This window comes from Chinchilla lanigera, unplaced genomic scaffold, assembly GCF_000276665.1.
Source record: "Chinchilla lanigera isolate Chin_1 unplaced genomic scaffold, ChiLan1.0 scaffold00077, whole genome shotgun sequence".
Lineage (NCBI taxonomy): Eukaryota > Metazoa > Chordata > Mammalia > Rodentia > Chinchillidae > Chinchilla > Chinchilla lanigera.
The window spans coordinates 8053004-8074820 of NW_004955478.1; the positions used below are offsets into that span (position 1 = coordinate 8053004).

The window sequence follows — 21817 nt, forward strand, 5'->3', positions numbered from 1 at the left end:
CCGTACGCATTCTACGTAACGGACGGTGGGGGCTACGTGAAGAGTGGGGCGGCGTGCCTGGGCTACCTGCGCCGTCGGTGTCGCGGTTGGAGAGACCGCCGCTAAGACGAAGGCAGCGGTCGGGCTGAGAGGCAGGCGAAGTGCAGGTACCCGCCGCAGGAGGGCCGCCCGGATTCTAGCCTCGGGTGCAGGTTGGTGGAGGGCCGTGATGCGTTAGTCGGTCGGGCGCTCCGGGCCGAGTGGGGATTCAGTTGCGTGGCCCGTAGCCCGGTCCCGTTTTCGTCCCGAGCAACCCGTAAGTTTGGCCGGTGAGGACGTGCGCCGATCGCCGCGACTTCTCATCTCTCCCGACTTGGTTTAAAAACGCTTTTTCACCCTCTGTCCACCCTTTTCTAGCCCATTACGGTTGGTCTTTCGGGAGGCGGGGTAATTTTTGGTGCTTTTCGGGATCTCTGCAGAGCTGTGAGCAAATGCCAACCGGAAAGACAAACTTAGAGGAAATTTCCAGTGTGCAGCAGGAAAATGGAACGTTAGACGTTAGGATGAATGGATTCTTCGTGGTGGAGAGCGGCAGGACACGGGTGGTTTGACAGAAACGACTTCCGTAGTCAGCCTGTTCTGAGGGTTTCGGGTCTTGCTATGCAGTTCAGGCTGGCCTTGAGCTCACTTTGTAGCCAGACTGGCCTTGAACTCGCAGCGATCCTCCTGCCTCAGCCTCCCGAGTGCTGGGATTACAGGCGTGCGCCACCACGCCCGGCTTTAACTGATGTTTTTAAGGAAACAGGAATGCCTATATGATCCTAGACATCTCATGTTTTGGTTAGGCCTAATCTGAATTGACAACAAAGAATGAGCGTTCCAGTTATTCCTCTTTCCAGTCCAGGGTCAGTTGAGAGACTACAAGGTGAATTTGAAAAAAAAAAAAAAAAAAAAAAAAAAGATAGTGCTCGTGCCTTGCCTCCGTTCAGTTTTGCCAATTTCAAGAGCCGCAGAGGCTGGGTGACATGGCAAGGAGTTGTGCATACGAGAAATGGGTTAACAGATGCAGGAAAGCCAGTGCGCAAAGTGCTTGGATAATTTGAGCCTAAATAACCTTGAAAGAGCTTTGTAACAGTGCTGAGTTATAGTAGAAATGCCTCTGTGGTACGAACATTCCAAAGAGAAATTCCAGACCTTTTGACACTCTGTTAAGCACGTTGGCTGTCTCGGGTAAACTTTTAGTTGCTTCTGCTTGAGAAAGTTTAAGCCTGGTTGTGAAAAGGGAGCTTTTCCTTTAAAATAGTAGCTTCTAATTCTTAGAAATCTTCATAAGGTAGGCCAGAAGAAAGGGAGTTAATATTTATTGAGTACCTTCTTTGTGGATATTGCAGGACGTAGGAAATATGTGCCTACATCTTAGTCGTTATGATTTGTTTCAAGATTTTGCTGCGGCTTGGTTCTTCTGTGTCTCTCTTTCTCTCTGACGTGGTTCTTAATATTTCCTGGGTGATCTTGTCTATGCCTACACCATCTTTCTTTCCCCCTCAAGCCTGATTCCTAAACATTTTGTATTTCCAGCTATTTTTCTTCCTCTATAAAATGTGTTGTAACACCATTTTGGTGTATTGTGAAAATTGAAATATCTTAGTCTTTTAGCATACTGCTTGAAACACCTCAAAATATTTAGTGAGTACCAAATTGAATGACCTTTGCTTTACTGTTTTCCTCCTTATTGTTTATCTCAATAAAAGTGACTTTTTCCAGTTATTTATTTTAATGAAACTTGGAGCCAGGCATGGTGCATACCTCTAATCCCAGCACCTTGGGAGGCTGACGCAGAAGATCACCAGCCTGGTCTGCATAGTGAGTTCAAGGCCAGCCCAAAATACATAGCAAGATCTCCTCTCCAAAAATAAACGACATAAACTTGGAATCACTGCAGATCTTCCCCACGTGTTCCCTGTATGTTTATTCTGTGTTGACAAACAAATATAATTCCTTTTTTTTTTTTTTTTTTGTACTGGGAATCAAAGTCACAACCTCGTACATGCCAGGCAGGCGCTGTGCTGCTCAGCTATATCCCCAGCCCAACAAATACAATTCTTAAATATATGTCTAGTCAGTTTTCCTCTTCATTTCCACCACTGCCAATTAAATATTATTTTATCAGTTATCTCAGACTCTTCCTATTTTTCCTGCCTCATGTACTGTTCTTGGATTTATTCCTTGTATAAGTTAAGATTAAATTGCAAATCTGATAGTGTCATTTTGTCATAGTGTCACCATGCCTGGCAGGAATCATGTTCTATTTTTTTGGTCTAGGATCTACCATAGTGATATGCTTAGTGAAGGTAGAGTTGATGTAATAGGATCATGGTATACAAAGTAAAAGTCAGAGAGTTCTTATATTACTTTGTAGGAATTGGTTAGCCCTTGATGATTATTGAACCCGTAAGTAATAAAAGTTACATATTTAAAAGATGGTGGTAGATTTGGGGAGGTGTTTGAGTTAGAGTTTTACTTCGTAGTTCAGGCTGTCCTTGATTTCACTTTGTAGCCCATTCTGGCCTCAAACTTTCAGCAATCCTCCTGCCTCAGCCTTCCCAGGGCTGGGATTATAAGTGTGCACCACCACAACTGGTGGATTTATGGATTTTTACTTTGAAACTGTTTATAAAATCTGGTCATCCTGTGTGTAGAATGGCAATTCACTTTAGGACTCTTTTCTCTCATTTTTAAGCTAATTTTTAAGGTGAGATGAAAGCCTTCCATGCGCTGTGTATTGTCTTCTTGGTGTTTGGAAGTGTCTCTGAAGCCAAGTTTGATGACTTTGAAGATGAGGACGACATCGTGGAGTATGATGATAATGACTTTGCAGAGTTTGAGGATGTTGTGGAAGATTCTGTTACTGAATCTCCACAACAGTTGATCACCACTGAGGATGATGAAGATGAGACCACAGTGGAGTTGGAAGGGCAGGATGAAAATCAAGAAGGAGATTTTGAAGATGCAGACACCCAGGTGGGGCTCTCTCTTATTGATTTCCTGAGAAATGCAAAGGATGGCAACATTTGTAACCAGTGTTTCCCCCAAACCCACCTCTTAGGAAACTTGATTCTCTGGAATGTTTGTTCTTCCTCAGTAGGTAGAGTTCTTCTAAATGTTTTATGGTATAATCGCACTTTTTACATCGATAGAGTAAATTTTATTTCTCTTTGGGATTGAGCCGGTTGCTGGGGGAAGGACTGAGGAATAGTTACTGTGTGAAGGTGAGAACTGTCATTTAGAGCTTTGGGTTCAGCGGTCTGAGGAGTCAGCCTCACTTTTGTGTTTTTCAGTTTGTGAAGTACAAGTAACAAATGAACGTTAATATTTTTAAGTTGTAGAATATGGTGTCTGGATATGTGTGTATATGGTGAAATTATTAACATATTTATCACATTGTTTCCTATTTCTATGTGTGTAGTGGGAATAGTTAACTTCTAATTTTTTTGTTGTTGTTGTTTGTTTTTTTTTTTGTTTTCTTCCCCATACTGGGTGTCGAACTCACGACCTTGTGCTTGCCAGGCAGGTGCTGTGCCGCTGAGCTAAATCTCCAGCCCTGTTAACTTCTAATTTCTTAGCAAGTATTAAATGTACAGTACCTTGTTAACTGTTATCACTGTATAATACTGTATATTAGGTACCAGAATATATAACTGAAATTTGGATTCTTTGATATTTTGTTAAACTCACATAATATCTCTGTGTTCTGTGCTTGCTGCTTGTAAGTTCTGCTTTCCTTTACAAACGTTGCCCACAAAATAAGACACAATTGCTGGTAGCATTTATAGAGGAAAACAGATTGTGCCTCATTTTTGTAGGAGGGAGATACTGAGAGTGAGCCATATGATGACGAAGAATTTGAAGGTTACGAAGACAAACCAGATACTTCGTCCAGCAAAAATAAGGACCCGATAACAATTGTTGATGTAGGTATTCAGGATGGTGAATTCCAAACTAACCAGTGAAGTATCTTTTTGTCACTAGTCCCAGAAATATACTTAGTGACATTTGGGGTGGTATTGTTGTAATATCATAGCAGGAACTGGTAAAGAGTTCTTCTGATATACATTCACATCTAGAGAAGCAGCTCTTATGTTTTATTCTAGTCTTTCTAGTTTTACTCATCAAGAAATAAGGTGAATTTGAAAAAAATAAGGTGATAATGACTTTGCAGAGTTTGAGGATGTTGTGGAAGATTCTGTTACTGAATCTCCACAACAGTTGATCACCACTGAGGTGATCACAATTTTCTCCTATAATCCTACCACATGGGAGGCTGAGGCAGGAGGATCACTGGGAGCTGGAGGCCACCCTGGGCTACATAGCAAGACCCTGTCTCAAAGAAACAAACAAACAAACAAACAAAAAACAGAAAACAAAGGAAAAAAAGGAAAGCAGTAAATAGATGTACATTGGATATAGTTTGGGGTGGGACTCAGAACCAAGTTAAATACAAAGGGTTTGCCACTTTTTCATCCCATTTGACTGTCTTTATATTTCCTTAAAGAATCTTTTATAGTGCTGATCTGGAAAAACAAAATGGGCATATTTTTCAAAATAAAATTATATCCATTGACAGTTATACCTTTTTCTGTGGGTTTCTCATTTTTATCTTAGTTGTTCAGCCTTAGCCAACATTAAATAGAATAATTTCATCTCTTTAGGTTCCTGCCCACCTCCAAAACAGTTGGGAGAGTTATTATCTAGAAATTTTGATGGTGACTGGTCTGCTCGCCTATATTATGAACTATATCATTGGGAAGAATAAAAACAGCCGCCTTGCTCAGGCCTGGTTTAACACTCATCGGGAGCTTTTGGAGAGCAACTTCACCTTAGTAGGTAAGTTAAGGCCAATATGAGATGAGCTGCCTACTTGTTCTTCATCTAGTAAGAAGAGTTCATTCCCCTCTGCACAAGCAGCTAGCTACTTTATGGACTGCAGAAAAATACGCTTTTTTTTCCTCTTAAGGATCCTATTTTTATTAGGTTGTATATACTGAGTGAATTATTTAATAACTTCCTGATGGTTCACTTACCATCAGTATAATTGCTAGAAAGCTTTTGATAAAATCAGTGTTGCTGCATATAGTAGCGCACAGCTGTAATCCCAGTAGTTGGAAGGCTGAGGCAGTAAGATCACTGCAAATTTGAGCCCTGCCTGGAACTACATAACGAGGCCTTGTCTCAAATAAATAAAAATAAAAATCAGTGTTAGCAAAACAAGTTGATAAAGTTCTGGTTGAAATAAAGGAACTTTGATATTTTAGGTAGCTTGATGAATGTTTTCTTTCAATTTACCTTATAGAAATTGAAAGTTCCTTGCGATTTCCTCAAATTCTGAACTTTTTAGTGTTGGATCCACTAACGAGGTGTCTATTGAAGTATTTCGAGGAACATCTGTGGGTATGTAGTGTAGGGAGTGAGGGCCCTCACATTTACCTCTGTGTGGCAGTTAGCACTTTATCTGTCTGCAGCAGCAAGTGGGAATCTATGTGCTGTGCTTTTTATTAGTCTATATATTGCGCTAGGTATTTTGCATATGTTTTTTATATTTACTCTTTGTAATAGTACTCTCGCTTGTTAGATTTACCTGTTTTCTTAACGTGGGATCTGAAGAACAGCGATGTTACGACCTGTCTAAGCTGTTGGATTGCATGATACTACAGCCTGTCTACCTGTTTCCAAAGTTCGTGCTCTCTCTAGTCCTCTCTTTTGTACCATACAGTTCACAGTTCTTTTTGACCAGGAAATTAGAAAAGGAAAATAAGCAGCCTTTGACTGTTGGCTTTCTCCTTGCTCATTTCCTTGTAGTACCAGAGTCCCCCTACCCGACCCTGCCTCACCCGCTGCTTTTTTTGGTGTTTTTTTGAGATAGTGTCTTTGCATGTAACCCAGGCTAGCCTCAAACTTGTGGCAGTCCTCCTGCCTCAGCCTCCCACGTGCTGGGATTATAGACGTGCTCTACCATACCCAGCCCATAATTTATTTTTTTAGTTTTGTTTTTTGTGGTACCTGTGATTGAATCCAGGGAGTTGCTGAGCTACAACCCTTTTTTACATTTTTTATGTTGAGACAGAGTTTCACTAAATTGTCCAAGCTGGCCATGAACTTGAAATCCTCCTGCCTTATCCTCCAAAGTAGCTGGGATTATAAGTGCTCGCAATTGTACCTGGCTTACTTTTAAAATTCTTTATTGTCTCCATTAAAAATGATGGACTAAAAAAAACCAAAAAATAAAAAAATAAAAATGATGGACTCAGCAGGCATGAATATGATTAAAATACATTATATACATTGAAACTCTCCTCAAAACATATGGTACTGGGGGGAGTGAGGAGAGTGATAAGGGAAAAGATGAAACTATGTGCAGGCAGACATCTGCCCGAATAAAACGCGTTCATCTGTGTAATCAGTGTGCACTAATAAAAACTGGTGGGGGAGCCGGCTCCCCTCCGGCTCGGTCTTGCCCTGTTCCACACTCCTGCCACTGCGATGCCAGGGGCCATGAAGCCCCACCAGAGGCCAGACACTGGGGCTGTCTGATCAGGGACTTTGTGCTTCCAAAATTGTGAGCTAAATAAATCTCTTTTCTTTGCATATTAAAAAAAATAATGGACTCTGAGCCGGGCATGGTGGCACATGCCTGTAATCCCCTTTACTGGGAAGGCAGAGGCAAAGAGGATTGCAAGTTGAGGGCCACTCTGGTCAATTTAGCAAGACCACATTTTAACATAAATCTTAAAAAGGTCTGGGGTTGTAGCTTAGCAGTAGAGCACTTGCGTAGCCTGTGGGAAGCGAGTAAAAGGGAAGCCCCACTTCCTCCAGCCTAGATGGCAGCGCTTGGTCTCCTAGCACACATGGCCTAGCAGAAGAGGAGCCTGCCCAAAGCCACGGTACCTGCGACATTCTGATAGTTGAGGATGGATGCCATCTGCTCTGCTCTCGCGCTATAAATTCACAGAGAAACATGAATGGGTAACAGAGAAAGGGTATGGGCACAGTGAAAGTCTTCCCCAGAAAACTTTAGGAGATCTTTAGTCTTCCTGAAGTTAGTAGAAAATTGAAAAAATAACATATGTTTGATGTTCTGGAGAGTAAAAAAGCTGTTAATGAAATCTCTTGTACTCTGTCAGCAGAAGTATTTGAAATTAGTGAAGCTCTTAACAGAAAATTTAGGACTTGTCATGTTATGAGGGTGCTAAGCTGACCAAGATGACACTGAGTGACCCTTCATAACTAGTGAGTGAAGAAGCGTATGAGAAATGCACCGTATTTATTGAGGAGTGAATGTAGAACTCCTGGCGTAAACTAGCGTAATGATAGTGATGGAGTAAAGGAACAGAGCCAAACTACTCATCCCTATCCAGAAGAGGTGCTGTACTGAGCAAAGTACTGCTATTTCAATGCTGTGATAAGGATAGAGGACGGTGTGATTATGCCCCTGGATTTTGAGTGAATCGCATTTCACCCCTAGGGGATGATGGAACTAACAAAGAAGCCACCAGCACAGGAAAGCTGAACCAGGAGAATGAGCACATCTATAACCTGTGGTGTTCTGGTCGAGTGTGCTGTGAGGGCATGCTTATCCAGCTGAGAGTAAGTAGGAAGTACCTGATCCAATTATATATATATATATGTATATATATATTCCTGTGATTTTTTTTTTTTTTCAATGTGAGTTCTAGTCCTCTAAATTTAGTGTTTCATCCCATGTTTGATTTTAATTAGGTTTTTTTTTTTTTTGTACTGGGAATCAAACTCAGAATGTTGTGCTTGCCAGGCAGGTGCTGTGCTGCTGAGCTATGCCCCCATATTTGGAATGCGTTCTAAATGCTATATTCTCATGGCAAATGTGTTGTAGAGGATATTGATAAAGTACGTGACTCCCTATCCGAGACCCTTATAATAAGTAGAAGTTGCAACTGTGTTAACTTCTCATTTTTTTAGTTCCTCAAGAGACAAGACTTACTGAATGTTCTAGCTCGGATGATGAGGCCAGTGAGTGATCAAGTGGTATGTGATCCTTTTGCTGCCCTTTGTACATACACTGAATGTATTCCTGCCTAGATTGTGTTTAGAGTGTCTGGCAACTTGTGTCCCCTATCAAAAAATGGATGCTTTTCTATTTAGAAAGGTAATTTTCCACTCAGTTCACAATTATCAGGAGGCCTTCGTGTGCCTTTTGGCTGGAAAAAAAATAATACTGTCACCATATAAGTCAACTGAATTAGGCTTGATAGAGGAAAAAAAGTTGTCACAGATAGTTTGCCCTCAAATCCAGCTTTGCTCCTGCGTGTGTTTCTATCTTTGGCACAAAGGTGAGTTGTTTTCCAAATAGTTTTTGCTTTGAATAAATAATTTTAGTTGAAAGAGTTTGCTTTACTGTTGGGTGTACCTTCTTTCCTTTACTAAATTAATATGTTAACCTGAAAATTGTACCCTTCATCAGAAATGCCTTTATCATTCCTCTCCCTTTGTCTTTTTTTTTTCTTTTCCTTGTTAGTATTGAGGTCTTCACACCGAGCTACATCCTTAGCCTTTGTTATTTATTAATGTTTGAAATTTTGAGACAAGTCTGGCCACATCACTAAGTTGCTCAGGCTGGGCTCAAACTTTGCCACCGTGCCCAGTTCCTTCGTTCTTTCAGTAAATAACTGTTGCTTCCTGCTGCTACAAGAAACAAAAGTACACAGATGAGGGTGGTGCATGCCTCTAATCCCAGCACTCGGGAGGCTGAGGCAGGAGAATCGTTGCGAGTTCGAGGCCAGCCGGGACTACAAAGTGAGCTCAAGACCAGCCTGAACTGCATAGTGAAACCCTGTCTCAAAAAGACAGAAAAAAAAGAAAGAAAGAAAAAGAAAGTTTTCTTTAGTGCTTTAATCATTTTCCATTCTCTCTTTGAGTAGATTTAATCTTTTCCAATGGGCCAGCTATTCTTTTCTCTCTCTTAGAAGAGAAATAGCTTCAATATATACACATGGTTCTTTATGTTTATTTGCTTTTTTATTTTTTGCTGGATTCTATTTAAGATGTTGCTTTGTGTAATATCTCATTAATGCTGGAAGAACAGAACATTTATACCTGCCATTTGCCAGGTCTTTCCTTAAATTGACATTTTACTTCCTCTACATCCTGATAATTATTTGACCCAAACATTTAAAAAATATAATGAATATGAAAACATGGCCATTCTTTATTAGATCAGACTCTTTAGATACAACGTTATCTCTCCGGCCCAATGTACAGTATAATTGTTTACCTGCCTGAGAGTGGTTTTAACGCCAACAATCGATACTTGGATTCTCTGGATGCCAGCTGGGTGTCCAGCGATTCATTTCAGTCCAGTTCTGATACCGGCTCCCTGGAGTTAGCTTCATATCCCGTAAGTCGAAGGTCTCAACCCACAAAATGCTGCTATCTCAGAGGCAGTCATAAATCTCAGGCCACATACATACACTTTTGACTGACTGAATATAAATTGAGGGTTCCCACTCTCTTCTTTAGATTCACTAGTTTGTTACAGTGACTCACAGAACTGGGGGGGGGGCGGTGTACGTTTACTGGCTTATTATTAATGATGCAACTCAGTGAGCCAAAATAAACTTCTCCTCTAAAAAAAGACCTAACTCAGAGATAGTCAGATAAAAGAGACTTCGCGTGAAATACGGGAGGGGTGGTGCGCAGTTTCCTCATGCCCCTCGAGCACGCCATACTTCCAGCAGGTTGAGTTCACCCACTTGAAACCCCCCTGAATCATGGTAAGACTTTTCCTGGAGTACAGTCTTCATCCTCTTTCTTGTTCTCGGAGGTCCTGAGTAGAATTTAATGCTTGGCCCTCGAAGCATTGATTTTTCTCTCCAGCCCCATTCCTGAGACTATAGGGAGCATCTTAAGTCACTGCCTTAGTGTAAACTCAGTTGTGATTGAAAGAGGTTAGTTATCAACAACAAAAGACACTTATTCAGGAAGTTCTAAGGTCTTGGGAGTTCTGTGGCAGAAACCCGAGACAAAAATCAAATCTGTTTCTTATACCACAGTGTCCAGTTTGGATCTTGTTCTTTCCTGGTTTTTTTTTACTCAAATACTCCAATATGCATAGTGTTCTATTACTGTGTGACAAATTATCACAAATTTAGCAGCGTAACACCCATTTATTATTAGCTCACAGTTTCAGTATAACTAATCCAGATGATAAGTTAGCCAGCTAGAGTCTGCTCAGGACTTTTTTTCCTTTTTTTTTTTTTTTTTTGCATGCTGTAGCTTGAACCCAGGGCATTTACAGAGCTACATTCCCAGCCCTTTTTTGAAAGAGAGTTTCACTAAGTTGTCTTGGTTGGGCTCAAACTTCGTATACCCCTGCCTCAGCCTCCCAGAATGTGAGATTACAGGCATGCACCACTGTGGCCGGCTTGTTCAGGATCTTAACAGGCGGAAATTAAGGTGTTAGCCAGACTCTGGTTTCCTTCTTGAGGTCCTTTTCTCAGGGTCATTCAGGCTGTTAGCGGAATTCAGTTCCTTATGGTTGTAGGTCCCCACTAACTTCTACTACCTGTCAAACGGGAACCACATCGTCAGTTTCTCCCCGTACCCTCCCCATACAGAACCTTCTCCCTTACCACAGTGTAAGTGTGGGGTTGAGAGCCTGTCCTATTTACAAATCCCCCTCAAGGGAAGGAGGAGGAATCTTAAGGGCTATTTGAAATCTGCCTACCACAGAAGCCAACAAATAAGCTTTTTGTTTCTTTTTTTTAAGCAAATAAAAGTAACCATGAATGATGAAGACATGGATACATATGTATTTGCTGTTGGCACGCGAAAGGCTTTGGTGCGACTACAGAAGGAGATGCAGGATCTGGTATGTTAAATTGTTGCAACTCAAACGTGTTGGAAACTGTGTCTCTTTATTTCCTAGATGTCCAGCTTCATAGCATAGGACAGTTAATCATGTCAGTTAAACGCTGTTTTGAAATGGGTCAGTACATATTCTGGGAAAAAACTACTTGTGTCTAATAAAATATTATGTAACGTGTAATCTCCAACTTCCTTTTCCTCTAGAGTGAATTTTGTAGTGATAAACCTAAGTCTGGAGCAAAATACGGACTGCCAGACTCTTTGGCCATCCTGTCAGAGATGGGAGAAGTCACAGAGGGAATGATGGACACAAAGGTAAAGGCAGCAGAAGACTTGCATCTGCCAGACTGGCGCTGAGGAGACCCTCTCCCTAAAAGTCAAACTGTATTATGTCAATACACTAGTTACATTTTCCTTTCTTATGCGAATACTAAAATACCTTTAAGCGGAAGATTAACTTGTCAAAAGGACAGTTTGGTTAGTCTAGAAGTTCTGGCTAAATCAAGAGCAAATTGTTCCTGGAATCGCTATTGAATTGCTCAAGGTGTTTAAAAAGAAATACAACTTTAATCCTTTTCACCATATCATTTGGTCTGTATCTTTGAGCCTCAAGTAGTGTGGGAGAAAGTGGACATGCATTTTCGTTGTTTGTTTTTTAGCTCTAGAGGTTGAACCCAGGGCCTTGCATGTGCTAGGCAAGCACTATATCACTGAGCTACCATCCCAGCCCTGAGAACCATTTCTTTTAGTCTTGCAGTGATAACAGCATACCTTAGTTACATAAAAATGTAGGCCAACTAAGGGATAGTAAGTTCAAAGACATGTTTACCCTGAAAGTATTTTAGATTTTATCTTCATGCTTTTATTTTGAGATGTGCTTTCAGCTGTTCAATAAGAAGGATATTAGCTGGGCAAGTGGCTAGATCCCAGCACCTGGGAAGCTGAGGCAGCAGGATTACTGTGAGTTTGAGGTGAGCCTCAGCTACACAGTGAATTCAAGGCCGGCATGGACAATATATCAAGAATTTGACTCAAAAAACCAAAGGGAAAAACCAAAACAGGACCAAGTAACACAAAGATTGGAGTTGTGAACTTCCACAGATACGAGTGGACTTTGCATTACAAACGCTCGTAAATGTGAAAGTAGCACATGTCTACTGTGCCATTTTAGGGTAACTGGAAAAGTAAAATAGTTCATTTACAGTGTTTTTGTTTTTTATGCTTTGCCCTGAATATTTGTGTCAAAGGTGTGTAAGAGTCACTTTGTTGGACTTACAGCCTAATTTGACTTAACCAGTGTTCTCCCAGAACGGAACTCATTCATTAGTTGGGGACTTGCTATACTAGTTTCACTTCAGAGAGATTTCTTATCTTACTTAACTTTTAAACATTTTGGTTTTATGTAAAAGAGAGGGTTGAAGGATGAGTAGCTTTATAAGAAAAGCAAAATGTATCAATCCTAACTTAAAAAAATAATTTTATTTTCTTTTTTCAGATGGTTCACTTTCTTACACACTATGCTGACAAGATTGAATCTGTTCATTTTTCAGACCAGTTCTCTGGTCCAAAAATTATGCAAGAGTACGTACGAGATAAAAGTATTGAAATCCATTTTTCTCTCTAGTCCTGTGTTGAAGCCCTACAAGATGTTTCTGCAGTCCCTTACCAAATGAGTTGGGGAACTTGATGACAACCTCCCCAAGTTTCCCTTTGCTTTCACTGTGTGCATCATGAGAGTCTACTGAAAAACCTGTGGAAGACAGACCAGCCTGCCCCACCCTGCTTTGCATGTGCCCCCGCTTGTTTGCACGTCCCCTTAGTAAGATAGATGAGTCTTTCAGAATAGCTGATGCTAAGCAAATGTCATTGCTAATTCCTTTCTCCTTTTTTTTTTTCTGTTAAGTTTATGACACTATGATGTGTGATTTTTGTTAGATTTCAAAGCTGTGTATTCTACAATTTATAGCCTTTTCTGTTTTCCTTCTTTGAATAAGTGGATAATTGTATCCTTTTTCCAACATATTATCAAGTATCCTCGATGCCTATAAAGTTTCTGGGTTTATAGCAGTGTTGTTCAGGTGTAAATTGTCAGGGACTGGATTTGTTCTTTGGATTCACAGTCTATTTCAGAGGAGTGTAGTTAAGTTTCCTCTTAATACAGAACTGATAAATTTTAAGTTACAAGTTACTCATATAGACTATAGAGTTAACTACAATTAAAAGCCATTCTGGGGCCTGGCTTTGTAGTATAGACTTGTAAGTTCAGGGGTAGGCTGGGCAGCTTAGTGAGACCCTACCTCAAAATAAAAAAGAAAGGAGTGTACCTCTGCTGGTAGAGCATCTCTGGGTTCCATTCTGGATCACCAATTCATTTCCCTAGCACCAAAGCAACAGCAAAATCCATTCTGAATTGTAATTGTTTGCTTGTTAAGATCATTCATGTCCTTGTGCCTCTAGGAGTTGTATTGTCTTTTTCTTGCTTAACAATACTGAGGACAAAGGATGACAGTATTACAGCATTTGAAAGCCTTTTATGTAAATGACAGGGTAGTTGACAAAGATTACAAAGAAATCTTCAATGAGAGAACCGAATTATATAACACCATCCTTCTCAATTCATGGGGGTTTTGTTCCAGAATCTCCCTCCAATAACAAAATCTATAAGATGTCATATAATTGCGTATAACCTGTACATATCCATTCCTATGCTTTAGTTATAATATGTAATACAATGTAAATGCTATCTAAATCGTTTAAGAAATAATGAGAAGAAAAATGTCTATAAAACATTTTCGTTAAGTCACAATTTTTTAAAAAAATATTCCTACCCAGAATTGGTTGACTTGGCAGATCAGAATCAGTGGATACCAGAGGGCTGACCATATGTTATATACTAGGTTGTCCCTAAATTAATTCTGATCCTACTTCAACATTATGATGCTTTCACCAACTGTAGTGGTTCACACCTGGGATCCCAGTGCTCTGGGATGCTGAGGCAGGAAGATCACAAGTTCAAGCCCATCCTTTGAAATACAATGACTTAGGGAGCCCCTATCTCACAATAAAAGTTTAAAAGGTCTAGGGATATAATTCTATATGAAGGCTCTGGATTAAATCCTTAGTACTGAGAAAAAACCCTATCTAGGCCCATTTCTGGCTCTCAAGGTGATAACGGACAGTCCCTTCCTATAGGGAACATCATTGGAGGTGTTCAAGTATAGGATAAAGGTCACTTGGGAAGATGTCCATCAGATAGACGAGTGGACCAGGTGGCCTTAAAACCCCCTCAGGCTGAGTTTGCACTTGATGCCAGGGCACATGCTGTATTGATTACTTGAAAGTATCTGTCCGTCTAAGTGAACTGGGTGACTTGCATGCATGGAGAACGTCTTTCTTACGCTCTCCCTTAATAGATTTTTCTTTACGACAGGGAAGGTCAGCCTTTGAAGCTACCTGACACTAAGCGGACATTATTGTTTACATTTAATGGTAAGTGTTCTGGGTCCTGTTTGAGTTCTTAGTTTTCTGTGAGATGATCTGAAGGAGGATGTTGTTCCTTCCCAAGTGATAGCTGTAAAACTACATTAAAACTATGGGTTTGGGGTGTAGCTCAGTGGTAGAGTGTTTGTCTAGCACGTACAAGGCCCTGAGGTCAAGTCCTAATTCTGCAAAACAAAACAGAAACCTTGTTTGCCTGTTTATTGATTTTTGGATTTCTTCAAGAAAGTGACTGTTGGACCAGGTGTGGTGGCACATGCCTGTAACCCCAGCACCTGGGAGGCTGAGGCAGGAGGATCACAAGTTTGAGGCTAGCCATAGTTCAAACCCAGCCTGAACTACATAGCAAGACCCTATCTGAAAAAACAAAACCAGAAAAAAAAGAAGAAAAAAAAAAAAAAGGAAACTGTTGGGCTGTGGATATAACTCAACAGATCACTTACCTAGTATGCATGAGGCCCCATGCAAAAAATAATAAAACCTTTTATATACTTTAATTTCTATTTTTTGCTGCATCTTACTTGCCCAAAAAACTTGGAGAAAGGAGTCTAACAACACAAGAAGAAAAAAAAAGAGTTTGTTTGCTGAGAACATTAATGATCCCGTTAACTCAACAGAAAAATGGCTTTCTTTCCAGTGCCTGGCTCAGGTAACACTTACCCAAAGGACATGGAGGCTTTGCTCCCCCTGATGAACATGGTGATTTATTCTATTGATAAAGCCAAAAAGTTCCGACTCAACAGAGAAGTAAGATCCAAAGCCTTTATTAAAAGCTGGCAGCTTTTACTGTTCTTTTTTGGTGGTGGGGGGAGGGGGCTGGGGGTGGGGTCGGGAGCAGCGATCAGTGATTTCACTGAATCCTTGCTAGCTGACTTGAAAAGCCAGAGGGAAGCAGTTTCATGAAAGAATGCTAAGTGAGATTTTACTTGTGTTAGATAGAAATGGATTTCTAATGAAAGGCTATTTCTTGGGGAAAGGGCAAACAAAAAGCAGATAAGAACCGAGCACGGGTGGAAGAGAACTTCCTGAAACTGACGCATGTGCAGAGACAGGAAGCTGCACAGTCCCGTCGGGAGGAGAAGAAAAGAGCGGAGAAGGAGCGAATCATGAATGAAGAAGATCCTGAGAAACAGCGCAGGCTGGAAGTAAGACAGTCTCCTTATCATTGGAATGACACTAAGATTTTCACTGGCTAGCAGCAGTGATTGTGTGTATAAATTTACACAAACTAAAGTTTACTAATTTCTCAGCATTTAGAACATTTTGTCAGTTGAAGTACTACAAAGAAAAAGTGATTTTTTTTTACTCTTTAAACCATGCTAGATGGTTTGTGAACTGCAGAATGATTTGAATTAGCCTTTTCTACCAGCACAATCCCATTTTAAGCCAAACATAGTAAATAGAACAGGGTGTGGTGGTGCATGCCTATAATCCTAGGCCTGTAATCCCACCACTCGGGAGGCTGAGGCAGGAGGATTGTCGTGGGTTGAGGCCAGCCTGGGCTCTATAGTTAGGTCAGGGGCGGCCTGAGTTATACAGCAAGACCCTGTCTCAAAAAATCAAAAGAAAAAAGAAGATTTAATTAGAGAATTTAATATTTTTATGTGGCTTTTTGTTTTGTTTGTTTTTGTGGTACTGGGGATTGAACCCAGAGGCTTCTCATTAATCTGCATCCCTAGCTCCTTTTTTTTTGTTTTGTTTTCATTTGCAAAGTAGGGTCTCAGTAAGTTGAACTTTCTTTTTTTTTCATTTCTGAACCTTGCCCCGCCTTTTTGTTAGTACACGTGTGCAGTCCATAATGTTTACATTCCTTGTGTGGAGCTAGTATGGGTACATGACACATATTAATTCCTTTTATTCATCCCCTCCCCCCTGCATTTCTTGATCCCTTCCCATTTGAGAGAGTTCTGTCTCCCTACTTCTATTTTCCATCTCTTTGATCTTTATATTTTAGGTTTCTCATAAAAAGCGTGTGATATTTAAGCTTGTGTGTCTGATTTATTTCACTGAACACGTATTTCACTCAAGGTGCCTCCATTCTTACAAATCATTCTTACAAATGACTCTAAGTTTATCTTTTTTTTTTTTTTTGGTTTTTCTCTGGTACCAGGAACCAAACTCACGACCTTGCGCTTGCCAGGCAGGCGCTTTGCTGCTGAGCTAAATCCTCAGCCCCGACAAATGACTCTAAGTTTATCTTTATGACAGAACAGTACTTCACCGTGTGTAAATATATTTTCTTTACCCGTGTATCTGTTGATGGACATACAGGCTGCTTCCAAGATTTAGCTAGTATAAATTGTGCTACTGTACATCAGAGGATGCATGTATCGCTGTAAAAGGATGTCTTTAACTCTTTCAGGAAGATATCTAGAAAGGGAATAGCTGGGTCAAGTGGAATTTCTAGTTTTTAGTTTTTTGATGAATCTCCATGCTGATTTTCATAGTGTAGAAGGGTTCCTTTTTTCCTGCAGCCTCACCAACATTCACTGTTATTTGATTTCTTGATGGAAATCTAGAGTAAGGTAGAATCTCAGTGTTGTTTTAATTTGCCTTTCTCTAATGGCCAGCATGTTGAGCGTTTTTTCATGCATTTATTGGCTGTTTATACTTCTGTGAAGGATCTGTTCATTTCACTGTCCAATTTTATGACTGGGTCTTTTATTTGTAGGGGCATCTAATTTTTTGAAGTTCTTTATATGGATCCTATGTCTGAGGAATAACTGCCAAAATTTTTTTCTCATTCTGTAGGTTATCTTTCACTCAGGTGATGATCTCTTTAGCTGTGCAGAAGCTTTTTGATTTGATTTGATTTAATTTGATTTGATTTGATTTGATTTGATGGGGGTTCTGTTGAGAAAATTCTTGCCTACATCCATGATTTCAAAAGTTTTACCTTTTTTTTAATCATCCAACAGGTTAAGTGTCTTGGTTTTACCATTTAGTTCTCTGATTCATTTGCTTTTAGTTTTAATACATGGTGAGATGTACAGGTCCAGACTCAGTCTTGCGTATGAGGATAGCCCGTTGTCTCAACACCGTTGATTAAAGAGGCTATCGTCCCTCCGATGTATGTTTCTGGCCCCTTTATCTAAAATCAAATAGTTGAATGTGCTTGGTGTTGTTTCTGCATCTGTTCTGTTCCACTGGTACTTGTGTTGGTTTTGTGCTAGTACTATGCTGTTTTTATTACTGTAGCTTTGTAATACAGCCTTAAGTGAGGGATCATGATGTTCTTGTTACCCGGGATTGCTTTTGCTATTCTGCATTTCTTCTGGTTCCATGTGAATTTTAAGATCATTATCAGATTGAGAATAGATCCTTTTGTATCTATTTTCTTCAATGTTTTTATCATGAAAAGGATATTAGATTTTGTCAAAGGCTTTTTTTGCATCAATTGAGATGATTATATGATTTTTGTCTTTGCTCCTGTTTATATGATGATCCAGTATTTACTGATTTGCATGTTTTGAACCATGAGTGCATCTCTGGGATGAAGCCTACTTTGTCATGATCTATAATCTTTTTGATGATTTATTGTATTCTGTTTGCCAGTACCTTATTCATAAAAGGGATTAGTATGTAGTTCTCTGTTTTGGTTGGATCCTTGCTGGTTTTGGAATCAGGATAATGATGGCTTCCAGGAAAGGCTCTGGGAGTACTCCTCTTTCAGTTTCATTAAAGAGCTTGAGGAGTACTGGTATTAAATCTTTTTTGAAGCTTTTGTAGAATTGAGCAGTGAATCTATCAGGACCTGGCCTTTTCTTATTTGATAGGTTTTTTTATTACTTCATCTGTTTCATTGCTTGTTACTATATTGTCTGAGTTTTTAAATCTTAAGTTTTGGTAATGCATTTGTATCTAGTAATTTTTCCTTTTTTTTTTTTTTAATCCTACAGTTCTTGGTGCAGAGGTTTGTAAAGATGTCAGTAATCATCTTTTGTATTTCAGCAGTGTCTGTTGTGATTTTTTTTCTTTTTTTTTTTGTCTTTTTGAGACAAGGTCTGACTATGTAGTTTAGACTGGCCTTGAACCCATACAGAGCCCAGGCTGGCCTAGAACTCATTGCAATCCTGCCTCAGCCTCCCAAGTCTTAGGATTAGAGGTGTGCACCACCATGCCCAGCTAACTTTTGTACTTCTTGTTGCATTTGAGACTTTCCTCTCTCTCTCTCTCTTTTTTTTTTTTGGTTATATTGGCTAAGGATTTGTCTATTTTGTTTATTCTTTCAAAGAACTGGCTCTGATTCATTGATTCTTTGTACTTTTTTTGTCTCAATCTCAGTGGTTTCTGCTTTGATCTTTTTTTTTTTTTTTTGGTCTTTTTGAGACAGGGTCTCGCTATGCAGTTCAGGCTGGCTTTGAGCCCACTTTGTAGCCCAGGCTGGCCTCCCGAGTGCTGGGATTATAGGCGTGTGCCACCACACCCGGCTTGCTCTGATCTTTTTAATGTCCTTTTTTGGACTGGTTTTGGATTTGCATTGCTTCTGTTTTTCTTGAGGTGCATTGTCAAGTTATTTTCACTCACTGTTTTTGCAATGTGGGCATTCACAGCTATAAATTTCCTATACCAGTTCAGTATATTTACCAGGTTATTTCTAACCAGATTTCCTTTAGAAAAAAGTGAAGTTTGGGCTGGGAGTATAGCTCAGTGGTGCAAGTGCCTGCCTGGCAAGCGAGAGATCGTGAGTTCGGTTCCTGGTACCAAAAAAAAAAGAAGTTTGAGATTGTTTCTAAAAGAAGTTTTAATTATGTTCCACTCATGACTGTCAACCATTTGTCACGGCTGATAACAGCCTGAAGTGTCTTCCTCTTCTATGTAACCTAATTCCTAAAGAAAAATACAATAAAAATTCCCAGTTCAACTTTCTGTATTAAAGTACTGTGCTCAGGTATGCTTGTCTCTACTAATATAAAGAGATTTATAGTGAATGGTATAATCAAACGAGATTCTTAAGGTTTTCTGAACTTGAAGTACAAACCCTTATCCTACTTATATAAATAGTATGATGAATGCTGAGTCAGTATTTCCTTGGTATAAGAAAATTCAAAACAGAATTACAGAGCCTGGCTAAATACAGTGATTAGTTTCTGTCTAAATTGAGCTCTTCGCCAGGCATGGTGGAACACGCCTGTAATCCCAGCACTTGGGAGGCTGAGGCAGGAGGATTGTTGTGAGTTCGAGACCAGCCTGGGCTACAAAGTGAGCTCAAGGCGGGCCTGAACTGCATAGCGAGACCCTGTCTCAAAAAAGACAAAAAAATAAAAAATAAATAAATTGAGCTCTTTGTTTGGAGCTAATGTAATTTTCATTCACAAGTGTAGGTACTAGCAATTAATTTTATAGCTACTTTCAAAACTGTTTATGCAGTGAGCCTAATTATTCAAATAATAATACAGGCAATATCCTGCTTTTGATTTTCTTTTTTTAATGTGTGCTTATGACTTACTTTAGATGTTCTGTGTCTTTCCCTGTCCCCCAGGAAGCTGCTTTGAGGCGTGAGCAAAAGAAGCTGGAGAAAAAGCAAATGAAAATGAAACAAATCAAAGTGAAAGCCATGTAGAAAAATCCCAGAGATCTGAGTCTTATGCCACCTGTGAACTCTGAGTTTATGGAAAACAAAAAATCTGAGTCCATCTCCTCTTAAATTTCAGACACTCTTGGTAACTGGGAAGTCATATTTCATCATCTATTCTGCTGTTGGTTGGAAGTTTTACAGAGGTTGTGCATACATTGAAAGGGCTCTATTTCCATAATTTTCTTCTAGATAATCAAATTATTTTGATTATTTTATAAAAGTGATATATAAAATGTGTAGTTTTAAAATATTTTAAATTATAACATGAGTGAACAGTGCTTTTAGTACTTTAGTGTTTGAGAAATATGAAATTTATGGGTAGATAATTAGGTAGTTGCTTTTTGTTTAAACTAGGCATTTGGAACAGCTATGGCAATGGACTCTTAAACCGAGATTCCACAAATAATTATTGGAATTGCACAATAAACATTGCTTGGTGTTTTCTTCTGTGTCTACATTACACTTGTGCAAAAGTAAAATAACACTATGGGTGATGAAATTTCAGGGACTCAAAACTATATATTTCATGGGTGGGGGGGCAGTGACAGTATTATAGGAAGTCTGCAGCTGTTAGGACATGGAGTGTGCATGGAAAAGCAGGGACAGGGAGTGGAGGAGCGCTTTTCTTCTTACCTGACAGCAGGAGCTAATGACTGTGAATGCTGTCTGCTAAGTAACCACTATGTTTATTTTTCTTGAGCAACAAATGCATGAAAAATTCACTGCTTTGCCCAGCTCAGCAGTCAGATCACTGGTCTGTGTGCGGTCACATTTTTTCTCGGTTGCTGCATCTTACTGAGTGCTCATGGAGAAGCTGTGTTCTCTGTGTTAAGGCCGTGTACCTTTGCTTCTCCCTCTACTTTTCTCTCTTCTACTGTTGAGGCTAGGTATGGTCTTTCAATGAGATAGCCATAATCAGGCATAAACCCAAAAAAGTGAGCTTTCCTAAACTGTTGAGAGCTGTTTCTGCCTTTTGAGGAAGAAACTCTTGGGGGAGAGGCCCATCTAACTGCACAAGCATTTGTCTTGTTCAAATCTTTGCATTTTATAAATGCTTCTTACTAAGAAAGCATTTTTTAGATTACCGCTTGTACCAGGTGGTTTTTGTGGGATTTGAAGGCGTTGGGCTTTTTAGTGGGTGTGGGGTGGTGGGGTTTTCTTCGTTGTTTTATGTGCAAGTTTGTTCTGGGGCAATAGCAATGCGATGCTGTGAAAACAGCATGTGCTGCTGTCTTTGTAGCTGCATGGGAACTTTCCACATGCGTTTTCTCTAGGTTAAAACTGAAATATGTAAACTGGAAGATGCAGATGTAATCATTTTTAACAGTTCATGAATTTAAATTATTATAATGACAAAAATAACACAAAATTTAATTAAAGCAGTATAATTCTAGAATTAGGGTTGTTTTACAAACCTTTAAAATACATTTTAGAAATCAGAGTTGATATGCTTAGCTCTTTTTTTGAGTAATACAGGCTTCTTAAAGTCCCACACATTTGGACCATGGCAGCTAATTTTGTAATTTAAGCATTCATATGAACTACCAATGGACATACATTAAACTGATTGACAAAATCTCAGAGTGCCGCCTTGACTTTTCTGGAGTTGCCCTACGAGAGAATACTCCCATCAGGTTTTGATCATTTAAAATCAGCACTGAAATTCTTTTCCTTAAGAGTTTATTTTTAAGATTCCCTTTATTCTTAGCATCACTACTTAAGAGTGTTCCATATTCTTAGTATATGTTACATTCTAGTATATGTTATTAATGGTCTCCTTCCTAATGATCCTGAGCTAGTCAGCTTTTGTTACTGTGACAAAATACCTGAGATAATTAAAGGGGGAAGGTGGTTTTGGCTCAGAAT

General features: G+C 39.6%; 1 protein-coding gene across 2 annotated transcripts; it reads left to right on the forward strand.

Moving 5' to 3' along the window:
• Positions 1 to 53: 53 nt before the first annotated feature.
• On the forward strand, positions 54 to 21527 carry Ccdc47 (coiled-coil domain containing 47). 2 transcript variants are annotated; one of them, XM_005402188.2, is made up of 13 exons: positions 54 to 146; positions 2720 to 3000; positions 3843 to 3950; positions 4689 to 4863; positions 7499 to 7620; positions 7972 to 8037; positions 10778 to 10879; positions 11080 to 11190; positions 12371 to 12456; positions 14306 to 14364; positions 15011 to 15120; positions 15351 to 15518; positions 19856 to 21527. In XM_005402188.2, exons 2-13 carry the CDS (start codon positions 2737 to 2739, stop codon positions 19934 to 19936), a joined length of 1452 nt encoding a protein of 483 aa, XP_005402245.1. In that variant the 5' UTR covers positions 54 to 146; positions 2720 to 2736; the 3' UTR covers positions 19937 to 21527. The 2 variants fall into 2 exon arrangements, with proteins under 2 accessions (XP_005402245.1, XP_005402244.1); XM_005402187.2 differs by having other exon boundaries at positions 99 to 191.
• Positions 21528 to 21817: the final 290 nt, after the last annotated feature.

Bases quoted from the DNA above. Each gene is read 5' to 3' on its own strand.
- Ccdc47 (XM_005402188.2), top strand. From the start codon at position 2,737: ATGAAAGCCTTCCATGCGCTGTGTATTGTCTTCTTGGTGTTTGGAAGT. The intron at 3,951-4,688 runs GTAGGTATTCAG...TCATCTCTTTAG, and splicing joins ACCCGATAACAATTGTTGAT to GTTCCTGCCCACCTCCAAAA. The intron at 8,038-10,777 runs GTATGTGATCCT...CTTTTTTTTAAG, and splicing joins GGCCAGTGAGTGATCAAGTG to CAAATAAAAGTAACCATGAA.